At 39.7% G+C, this 11,150-nt stretch overlaps 1 protein-coding gene across 1 annotated transcript; it reads right to left on the reverse strand.

Moving 5' to 3' along the window:
* Positions 1-294: 294 nt before the first annotated feature.
* Positions 295-9,055, reverse strand: gps1 (G protein pathway suppressor 1). Its single transcript, XM_044332068.1, has 14 exons — positions 8,894-9,055; positions 7,256-7,348; positions 6,848-7,029; positions 6,348-6,512; positions 5,782-5,917; positions 5,379-5,456; positions 4,479-4,539; positions 4,243-4,328; positions 3,165-3,259; positions 2,974-3,079; positions 2,729-2,809; positions 1,996-2,133; positions 1,774-1,908; positions 295-735 (listed from the first exon to the last, which is right to left on the reverse strand). Exons 1-14 carry the CDS (start codon positions 8,924-8,926, stop codon positions 661-663), a joined length of 1,464 nt encoding a protein of 487 aa, XP_044188003.1. The 5' UTR covers positions 8,927-9,055; the 3' UTR covers positions 295-660.
* Positions 9,056-11,150: the final 2,095 nt, after the last annotated feature.

Here is an 11,150-nt window from a genome sequence, read left to right on the forward strand (position 1 = left end):
AAATCAGACTGCTGAAGCCTCATATTGGTTCGGCTGAACTTTAGAAGTTAGAAGAGGAGGAATGATTACAGAAATTTTTGAAATTTACATGTGAGTAATGTTTTGACTTGAAAACATGTAAACCTATCTTTTAAACCTGTATAAGCTAAGGTAATAACAGAGCAACATCTTTATACCTACACCATCCTATCCCTCATTTGTCCTGACTCAATAAGTTCCAGCTATTGGTTGCATATTGCAAGTGCATGTGGCACTAACAACACAGCTAACATATAAAAACAACCAGCCATGGTATGTTTTGGTAGGTGTTTTTATTTTAAAACTTTGTTTCTGTTAATGAGGCCTCCATCGTATGTAAGCAGAACAAAGTGCATCTCCTACCAGTAACTTACAGCTCAAGTGCTGAGATTTCGACACATTTTCTTCTTGTCCAATTCTCCACATCATCAGACTATAACAAAGGCTTTTCCCCCCCATGACATCTGATAGGGAACAGATCATTCCAGTCTTTACATTGTGTGTTGCTTCTGTCTTTAACAAACAAAGAAGAAACAGAAGGTGGGTGGGAGGTTGGGTGGGGGGGGGGTTGGTGTCGATGAATGATTGGGTGATTCCTCCCCTCCGGTCTGCGGCTGTTGTCAGCAGAGTCAGCGTGCAGACTCACATGTTGGTGCTCATCCTGGTCTGGCTGTTGGCTGGTGTCAGTTCACCCTGGCTGCCCTCTCTGGGTGGAGACTGAGGAGGGGGAGACCACAGGAGGCACCAAGTTTCAGTTCAAAGCTGCTATACTGTTTTAACCTTAATATAATAACAGTAGTTTTACAAAAAAACCTCAACCCAATCAAGAATATTTCAGATGTCAGAAGGAGTAGACATCATTTTAATCATTTTTAGCAAGGTAACTAAACTTTTTTGTGGAAAATCTAAAACAAATCAGTCACAAAATATTATTCAAAGCAGAGTATTTTTGTCTTAAAATGTGAACAAAGGGGATTTTTAAGGGTTTAGCTGAGTAAGATGGTCAAAAAGGGTCAACAACACAGCAGAGGCAGAGATATCCTGACTTATGGTCTCTATTATGGGTCAAGCTCCTAAAACAATAGATCCTTTGTTTCCTATAATGCAACTCAATAGTGTCTTTCAGTAGACCCTCTATGCATGGTAAACACACACGTCTTTCAAACTCCACACCTTCAGTTTATAAGTCCGAAGTCCCTCCAGGAAAATGAAATATTTTGATCGCAATAATTGACACAAATTCAAGAAATCTCTGCAATATTTGTGAGAGCTTGCTATTTTAAATTAAGACAACTTTTCATCATGAAATATCCAACAGACCACTTGTGATTTGAATCAATTTTTGCCTTTCATGTTGTTGTAACTTGCTTCATCAGCAAGGAGGTGCATTCAGGTGGAAGATGGACAAATCTCACCTGCCAATAAAAATGAGCTCCATAATATCCCAAATGAGGTTTGATTCAGTTAGACAGAAGAATATGAGTTGATGTTGTTCAGACGGCAAAGACATAAAAATGGGCACTTTGGAAATTAAATTATATTTTTATGTTAATGGATTTATTGATTGCATTATTGATTGATTGTATTTGGTTCTAATGTTGAGCTGAAAGTTGATTTAATAAAGGCTTATAAATGTGAAACTTAAGTACAGTGTTTTCTTTTTTATATAACTTTGAGCCCATGGTTCTCATGTTCAGAAAATACATTTAGGATGAATAGTCAGTATAAGCTGTCATGAGCTTTTTTTTTTTTTACCTTGACATGAATCTGGTTGCGCAGCACAGCGGCTCGGAGGATCATAGCTTTGGCTCGTCTCTGGAACTCTTTGCCCATATGGAGCGACTTCTCAAACGTGGTGCTCCTCTGATCCACGTCCCTCGCATACAGAATCTATCATCAACATGTCAGAGTAGCAGTTTGTAGTGATTCAAAGGAGAAACCAGTCATTTTAACAACATTTTCTCGTGTGTTTTTCACCTTGCTGTGGGAGTCGATCCGTGCGTTGATGAGCCCCTCCAGTATGAGCTGCGTGAGCTCATCTTCCAGAGCTGCTACTGTGGTGTTGAAAGCCTGAGCCATCTTAGTCATGTCTGCTGACACGTAGGGGCTGAAATACTGAACACACACACACACACACACACACACACAGTCACTTGTCTATCATGCTACATTAGTTATTTATTCATCAACATATTGTTTAATGGACAAATTACGTCACATATTAGACATTTCCATCTCAAACATTTCCTCCAATTATAACTGTTTCCCAGAGAATCACACTGCTGTCACAGTGGAAAAGAAAAGTTCACCAGTGAGCATGATTATACTGTCAAATGGAAAACCAGTAGGGGAAATTATTATAATATATACTGTATGTACTTCCCCACAGTATAACAATAATTCCTGATGATATAATTAAATTAATTTCACCCAGATTTATTTACATATTTTATTTGGACAGACAGTGCAGTGAGAGGACAGGTTCTACAGTGAGAAGGTTTTTCCTGAACTGTTCAGCTGTGGAGACGGACTTATCTAGACTTACAGAGACTACCTGCTGGTCAGTTTCACTTTCTCTTGTACTTTGGATTAAATTGTTTTGAACACAAGGATGCATGGCTGTGTAATGATCTCTTCTTTCATCCAGCCACTTTGTCCTGCACATGCTCACATGTAAAAAGAAAGAAAGAAAAGAAAGTGTGTGAGTCACCTGGATGAGGGCTCTGTTCCTGATCTGGCTGTACAGTGTCTTGACGTGCGGGGCCAGGTACATGTCCAACAGGAGGTTATCCTGGAGGAGACACCACAGTAGTTACTCATCCCAACACACACTCAAAATGATCACATAATATACTGCCATGTGTCTGCTGACATAACCTCTGTACAGTCTCAAACTGCTGAGCTTTGACTGAGTTACTTCATCACCACTTTACAGTGTGTAGTGTCTGCTTTCACCTTCATTTCATCCAGAAGCTTGAGGCAAGACGCGTACTTTGACTCGTAGAACTTGAAGATGATGTCACGGATCTGAGGTTCCAACTCCAGAAATAACTTAAAGGAGCTGAGGACAGAAAAAAAAGATTTCAGATTTCCGTTCATTAAATGTACAAAGCACAGTTTGCGTGTGCTAAACTGCTAGCGCCTACCTGCTGGAGATGACGTTGCGTTGGAGCTCCTGTCTGTCAAATGTGGCCAATGCACACAAGCCTCCGTACACTGCTACATTACTGGGTGACAGAAGCTGCAGACACACAGACACAGACACAGACACAGACACAGACACAGACACAGACACAGACACAGACACAGACACCTCATTAGGTTTTTGTCAGTAATATCAGCCTGGCTTTCAAAGAGTTTTATCATCCCATGTTTTGAGTTTTATTCACAACCACTAAAGGCTGCAAGAGATTTGATGATAATCACAACACTTTCTTGGCTTCGAGCAGCTGACTGGAGCTGATGGTGAGCTAATGGGAACACTGCCCCCCTTCTACTATGTTATTTATTTATATGATCTATTTATATCTATGTAAAAAAAAGTGTGCATTTTCTGTGTTGAGGCATTTCATTCTTCAACATTTATTATACGTATAGCTATCTGGGCCTTCAGAGCCCTTCTGGTGTCAAAAGCTGCTGGTAAATTATCACACACATGACTGTGGACATGGATAAACCTATCTGGAACAATTCTAAACTAGTTTTAAGTTATTCCTCTACCAGTGTGTGCAAATACAGGCCCTGGCCCTGTATATGTCTACAGTATGATTACAATATAATTGTAAATTAAATCCTTAAATACACATACAAACAGCCTATCCCGTTGAGTTTAGCGTTACTGAAGTTCACAAGAGGTGAGGAATAATTATTTGTAGTCACTGTCATCACAATTAACTCCTCAATTTTCTCATTTTTAAATTTGATGCACTCTCTTTTATTGGATGTTCTGATGGAACAAACTTATGGCGGACATGGTATTTGCTAAAACGTTGATTCTTTAAGTTAGACTGAGTTGAGTGCTCTATTTCAAAAGCAGTAGAGTGCACTGAACTGTGAGGGTGCTCTATTGCTTTTGAAGTGTATGTCATTTGGTGATAATGCATCTGAATATATATTTTGCATAATTGCCATTGATTTGTTTGTTAGTGCACAAACATCAATCTACTCATTGAGCAAAGCATCCAGTAACGAAAAAACTGGCACCACTGGTTGACATCACCTCACCTCTGGACAGTCACAGTGGTCAAAGGAGGCCTGCAGGAAGCACTTGGCAGCTGGTTTGTATTTGCGAGAGGCCAACTCTGCCAGGCCTGAAACACCAATAAACAAGTGAAGACTTGTTAGCTACACATGCATAATATCAACCACTTTTTTTTCATATGACACTACAAGTCATTCCATCAGTTCATATTTATCCATACTAGGAGAGGACATGAAGTCAGGTGGTAACATTGTCTTACCTGCAGCACACTTTAATTTGGTGAGGACTGCTTGATTTTGGCTATCTCGCTCTCCTCTTTGCTGCACAGAAACAAACAGAAAACAGCATCAACTGAAGGCATTTCTCATCTCAGAAACAACAGTTAGAAAGATACTGTCACTGTAGCTTGTAGTACTGTATCTGTCACCAAGATGTTGGTGCTTTCGGGACATGTTGGATGTTTTAATGAAACAACACTGATGATGGATGTGGCACTGACTAAAAAGCAGATTCTTTAAGGCTAGAAATCAAACTCCACCTTGTTTCCAAAAACAGTTGCATGGATTGTTTTCTGTCTAAATCAGCCCTGCATTGAAACAGAGCAAGGGGCTATGTTGGTGGGGGCATGTTGTTTAAAGTATCTGTCAGACAATGAAATAAAATTCAGGAAGTCCAGATTAATACATACAATATACAGTGCTACAGATTAGTGCGTTTAAAGGTTTATCAGATGCATAAACACAGTGCAAAAGTTGAGCATGGTTCAACTTTTTTGCTGGATGACCACTGCAGTGTTTTGCTGAGCTCTCTGCGGTGGCACTGCATCAACGCTCTGGCCCCGTTCGCATTAAAAAGAGAGGACTGTGTTCTTTCAGGCAGTGCTAATGATGATCTGTGCGCCCCCTTATTTAAGACACACTTATGACCTTACTGTTAATGGCAACCATATTCATCCCTAAAAATGAACTTCTCTGTGTACAAGTCAAGTTACACACAGCATATTTAAAGTTGGTTGTATACTCCTTCAGACATGCTGGTTGGAAGGTGGACCCCACATTTTATTTCCAACGTGGTTGGACAACGCCATCTCTGAGCAACCATAAATCAACCTGAGCACTGTTGAGAGTATGAGTTTAAAGTGTGAGATGGTGGTACTCACCTCTGCTATCTCTGGCGTGGATTCTGCCTTGTTGACATAGCTCAGTACATGGGACCAGTTCTGGAGGTAAACACTAACCTGTAGACACAGAGGAGAGAATTTACTCCTTCATATAAAAGTCAAATAGTTGAAACCTCTCTCACTCGTTTCTACCCCAAGCTACTTTTCATGTCATGTGACACAAACCGTAGAGATGACTGTTCTGCTTTCTCTCTGGTTTTAAGAGCTTAATACTCCTAACTTATGAGATGCACAAAAAGGCAGTACATACATGTTTCAGGAAAACAGTGAAGCATAAACATTCCCAACTCTAACCGCTAGTTGTTGTTGTTAACATGTTATACATTATATACTGTCATGTGACATGACTGCAGCAGAGCATTATGGCTCCATCCTGCTCTACCTTGATGACATTCAGACACATGTTGATGACATGTTTAGCACTGGTGCAGTAGTCTCTGGCTCGGGAGTAGCACTTGAGGGCGTTACTGAGGTCACCACAGTCCAGGTAATGGTCCCCCAAGTCATCATGGCCTCTCCTAGGGAGGAGGGACAGAAAGGAAGGAAGGTGAGAGGAAGATAAAGAGGTGGTAAACACAAGGAATGACTGGTAATCAGTCAGTTCGAGTACTTTCTAATAACCAAGCTGGCAAAACTAAACATGATCTACACTATCATGAACCATGAAATATAATATTTTACCATTGTCATTCTACTCCACTACTTTACAGCTGATGTTATTATTATTGCACACTCAGTGCCTGTGTGGTGTTAAGTGGTCATTTGTTATATTTAACCCCATTTTGCTCTATTTAACCCAAATCTTGGCTGTAGATTGGCAATGGCTGTATCCCGTTACCATTGACTAATTTCACTAAATTTTAGACACAAAATTAAGTTCTCTAGGCTTTTTTATGTGACAGCAGTGAAACTAATAAATTCCTGCAATCATTCCTTCTGCCATCATACCTGATGCTTTCTTTAATGGAGTTTCCCTTGTAGTTCTTGAGATCAGTGTCCAGTTTCTCCAGTTTGAGCAGAGCCTTTTTCCTGGTGGACTCGGCCCAGGCTGAGTCCAGAGGAGGAGGAACAACCCCGCCTTCGGGTACTGTGTCTGGCACACCCTGCACTTCCCTGTAGATTAAAAAAAAATAACTGTTTATTTAAATGCTGACAAATGTATTTGTAAGAGTAAAAAACAATGATTTGCCATCAGATTGTGGTGCAGTGTACTGTGGCTCCCCCAGGTGGTCTCTTTTAGTATGTTAAGAGCAGTTTACATTTCTACTTGTTTCAAGATTTAATTGTTTACATTGAGCTGCGCTATGGCTGGGTGATATAGTGAAAAACTTGATCACATTGGTATTGTTTTCATATGAGTCGATATCAATATATAATCAGGGTTGCACTCTTTCAAAAGGGACTCTGTCTAAAAGCAGCGCCCTGATGCCAGAAGATCACTGTAATACCGTGTAGCCTCTGTGAGTTTACGGTGGATCTCTTCATAAGTGTCAACATTGAAGGTCCTCTGGACGAAGGTGAGGGCCATCTTTAGGGCTTCCACTCGGAGCTGAGGGCAATGCTCAGCAATGAACTGAAGTCTCTCGATACGCATTAATCCACTGTAGCTGGTCGCATACTGCTCCAGGTCCTACACACAGGGAGGGAGAGGTGAAACATGAGTGAACATTCTACTCAGTCTAATCAGGTCTGGGAGGGTCTCATTTTACTGCTGCGGGTCTCAGGTCAGAATACTGGCTTTTGGGACTGATGGTGAAATAATATCATGCAAATAATTCTTGTCTTTGAGCAAGCAGTTAAAACTGTGTGCCACCAACAAGGGTTAGTGTGTATTTAAAGGTTCATCAGGTCAATACCAGTGTTGGGTTCTCCACTATGTAGTTGGTGTCTGGAGCATTCTGCTGGTCTTCCTGTGGGTCAGCATCGATCTGCATGGGCTCCACAGACCCCTGAGAGAAATGCACCAGGCAGAGTTCAGCAGTCATTACAATGCAAGACACAATCCACATCACAGCTGAATAACAGGAAGACAAAACTAAAAAAAATAATAATATTGTAAGAAAAAGGTGTCACATATTTAGTCAGCATTAAGAGGAGGATTATTTCCAATGAGCAAATCAGTCAACCAGTGACTAACAACCACAAAATAAGGCGTGGTGCAGCCCATTCTTGCAGCAGAGCTACAGAAACATCAGGCTGAACTTCTGTTTGTGGTGATGCTGCCTTATTAACCTCAACAAACATTTCAGAACCAGGAGCTGTCCATAGTATGAACTATTAAATATTATGCATGGTACAGAGGGAGACACAGTATCAGATATGGGTTTTCATTATTTGATGATAAATTCATGTAATTGCAATTATAAAACAGCTAAGACGGTTTACATTGTTTATCTCGGATGTTGGTGAATGTAACGTCCAATAGACACCCTCCAATACATGGAGACGTGGGAATCAGTTTGGAAAACAGTGAACAAATATTATTTATCTACAGCCTTGTTCTAAACTGGCTGTATGGCGATAAACAAGGCAACATGGCCATGCTAGAGTTTTGAACGGAGTCGTATCTTTACATGGGCTTTTCAATAAAGTAGAAACAGGGTGATGAAGTAGAAGGGATACATTCAGACATAGGTTCATGAGTTTGAAATAACGCTAATTCTTGGAAGACAAAAACAACCATAATGCTTTAAAACTGTCCAATTGGACCTGGCAAAGTAAAGTTAGTTAGTTTGCGAGCGTTAACGTATACCTAAGGTAACGATAGCTGCTGCGAAGCTAATGTGACGCACTGCTAATAACAGGAAGTTAGCCTGGCAAAGCTAACTATCGTTAGCTACAGGCTACCATGAAACAGATTGTTTCTCAGTCTACCTTATATGTTGCCTTGGATGGAGAATCAAACGTAAAATGCCAGTACCTCTGTAACTGCTAGCTATTAGCGTCACTTGTTTTGCTAGTGTACCGTAACAACATTACTACTGTTGTTAATGTTGTTAGCCAATGAGGCCTTAAATCAGTTTATTAGCCTTCTGTTCAACACTCCATTAAAAAAATTTAACAGTTTCAAATGGTTTGGCTTTACTGGCAAACATACATGCATTAACAAGATTTTATAACATTTAGAGGGTCATTCATTAATTCGGCATAATCCAATGCACAAAGCAGATATTATATCAATAAACAGGTCAGTCGTTGGGTTACTAGCTGACGAAGATGCACTGTAGAGGAGGTCAGTAAGTTACCTTCAGCAAAAAAATGTCAACGAATTCCAACGTTTTAATCCAACAATATGTTGTTTAGTAAAGTATCCATATGCCTAGTACAAAAATAAACAAGTGATATCTATGCGGTTTTAAATTGTGATATTTAACCATGACTGAACTGCAGCTAAGTTTAGGTAAACGTGTATAACATTACTCCACCGGTACCGAAAATACATCAGCGACCTTTGCTAGTTAGAAATGACAAAAACAGTAATAGCTACGACTTACCTGAAAGTTAAAGACTTGCACAGGCAAAGGCATCTTATTTTATTCTGAATTCTGTGTTGTTATGGTTAGGAGAAAGGTACAACATAAAGACAGCGGTGTGCGGCACAGTGCAGCAACTGAGCTTCTGACTGAGTTGTCTACAGGGCTTCTTCTTTTTCTTTGTGTCTATTGGCGGATCGCAAACCAACGTCAAGGGAGCACACTGCCACCTACTGTATGTAGATTCATGACATGAAATCGTCTGAATACTGATTGGTCAATAGAAAAGAAAAAGAAAACTATTTCCTATTCCTGTCTGCATTATACAGCCCATCAACCCCCTTCTGATTCCCCTGAAGTCTTGACCTGTATTCAGTAATGGTTTTAAACTCAATTCTCAATTCTCTCTGTAGTTAATTTACAACAGTGCATAATAATATGTTCTACATCTTCCAGAATGTTACACCACTTACACAGATAATGTGGAATTAAACCTGCATGCCCAAACCTCCACCTCCTTTCTCAATTATGACATCCTCCTTTTCAGCTGTTTGACATGAACAGACGTCTGTATCCTATGATAATGTCTCCCTTTATTGTCTGTATCCCATTCCTTCCACCAGACATTAATTATGGCTGTTCTGATTAAAGATTTAAGCTACTTTAATCACTTTGTTGTCATATACTTTAGGAGCCTTTTTTGCCAATTTATCTGCTTGTTTTCCTTTAACAGACGTACGAGCAGGGACCCAACAAAACTGCATCTTTTGTACTATTAACAGCATAATGTGTATTTCAACCATTAGTTCTTTTCTGACTGTTTGCCTTGATGCCAAACCCCTGGAGGCTGTTGCGGAATCTGGACAAATTACTTTTTAATGGCTGTATCTGCACCGAAGGCCAAAAATGATTGTAAAAAATGTCTGTAGTTTAACCCTTTCAGATCCATCTTTTCTACAACTTTAGCTATATTCTATACACAACCTCTGTCATTAAACCTGGTATACTCCCAACATTCACTTAAAACCTCAGTGGTGTTGTGTTCCTTTTCACACCCTTTTAGTCGAGCCCAATATGCTAATGATAGATTCTCTTGTCTAAGATGTAATGGCAACTCACCAGCTTCTACGTACAGAGTGTTTATTGAAGTTGTTCTCATAGCCCCTAAACACAGTCTTACTGCTCTGTTCTGAATCCTGTTTTTTAACTGCTTTTCCATACACTATACATCCATAATCAATAGTGGATCTTATTACCGTCTGGTATATGTTTAACAGTGATTGTTTATCAGCCCCCCAGTCATAAACCTTCTTACATTTTGTTTCTATGTGCTTTATATGAGAATTTAATGTGTTCTTTTCATCAAACTATAACCTTAAATAAAAAATTGAATTCTGGCACTCACTCTAAAGGTTGTCCATATAGAAATAGTTTCATGTTCATTGGTGTTTTCTTTTGTGTAAACAACATATACACAAAAACAACATATGCTAGGCCTTGTTTTCCAGATTTGATTTGTGGTTTTTAGGTTAAAGACATAAATAGGCTATAGGCTATGAATATGCAACATTTAGGCTAAGCTCGGTAAGGAAATAAGAAAAGACCACATGATTAGGTAACAAAGCATGATGCTATGTTATGATCCTATCATCTCAGTTTCTTGGTGGGTACTTCCAAACAAACAAACAAAAAAAACTTAAAATTGCACCCAAAAAAACTGATATTCAGTGAGCTTGGAGTTTTGGGGGCCCTTGAGTTCTGGGGCCATGGGGCAGTTGGCACTAGAGTGGTAAATGAAGTGGTAACTGTGTATATATACTATTAATCGTCGGACAGCATGTCACATTAGCCTACTCTGTATGTGCAAGTGAACTCCAACAACAGACAGACAGAGCAGTTGAAGACTCTCAGGTTGTCCAGTATTATCAGAGACTGAATTGCTTCAGTAAGTCTAGTAAGCAATTTTTTGCTACTGTCTTCAAATTTTTCATAAAGATCCCCCCCCCCCCCCCCCCCCCCCCCTTTTTTTTTTTTTTTGTTGCATTTTTGCATCTTTGCCTTTATTTGAGGAAACAGCGGTAGAGAGACATGCATCTTAACCATTAGGATACTGATGGTTCATTAGAAGTTAGACTTATTATTTTTTGACATAGAATGTTAAAGTTTTGACTTATTATATCATTATTTTGCTTCCCAGCTGGACACAAACTGGGAACGTTGTGGTCATTCTGCACATTAACCTAGGCACCATTGAACCATCCTGGGTATAACCCAGTAG

Source organism: Thunnus albacares, chromosome 17 (assembly GCF_914725855.1).
Source record: "Thunnus albacares chromosome 17, fThuAlb1.1, whole genome shotgun sequence".
Classification (NCBI taxonomy): Eukaryota; Metazoa; Chordata; class Actinopteri; order Scombriformes; family Scombridae; genus Thunnus; species Thunnus albacares.

What these genes read in the sequence shown, in the direction of transcription:
- gps1 (XM_044332068.1), bottom strand. Translation starts at nt 8,926, where the DNA reads ATGCCTTTGCCTGTGCAAGTCTTTAACTTTCAG. An exon ending in TGCAAGTCTTTAACTTTCAG is followed by an intron (nt 7,349 to 8,893) that starts GTAAGTCGTAGC and finishes CATTTCTCTCAG; the next exon opens with GGGTCTGTGGAGCCCATGCA. An exon ending in CCACGCCAGAGATAGCAGAG is followed by an intron (nt 4,540 to 5,378) that starts GTGAGTACCACC and finishes GTTTCTGTGCAG; the next exon opens with CAAAGAGGAGAGCGAGATAG.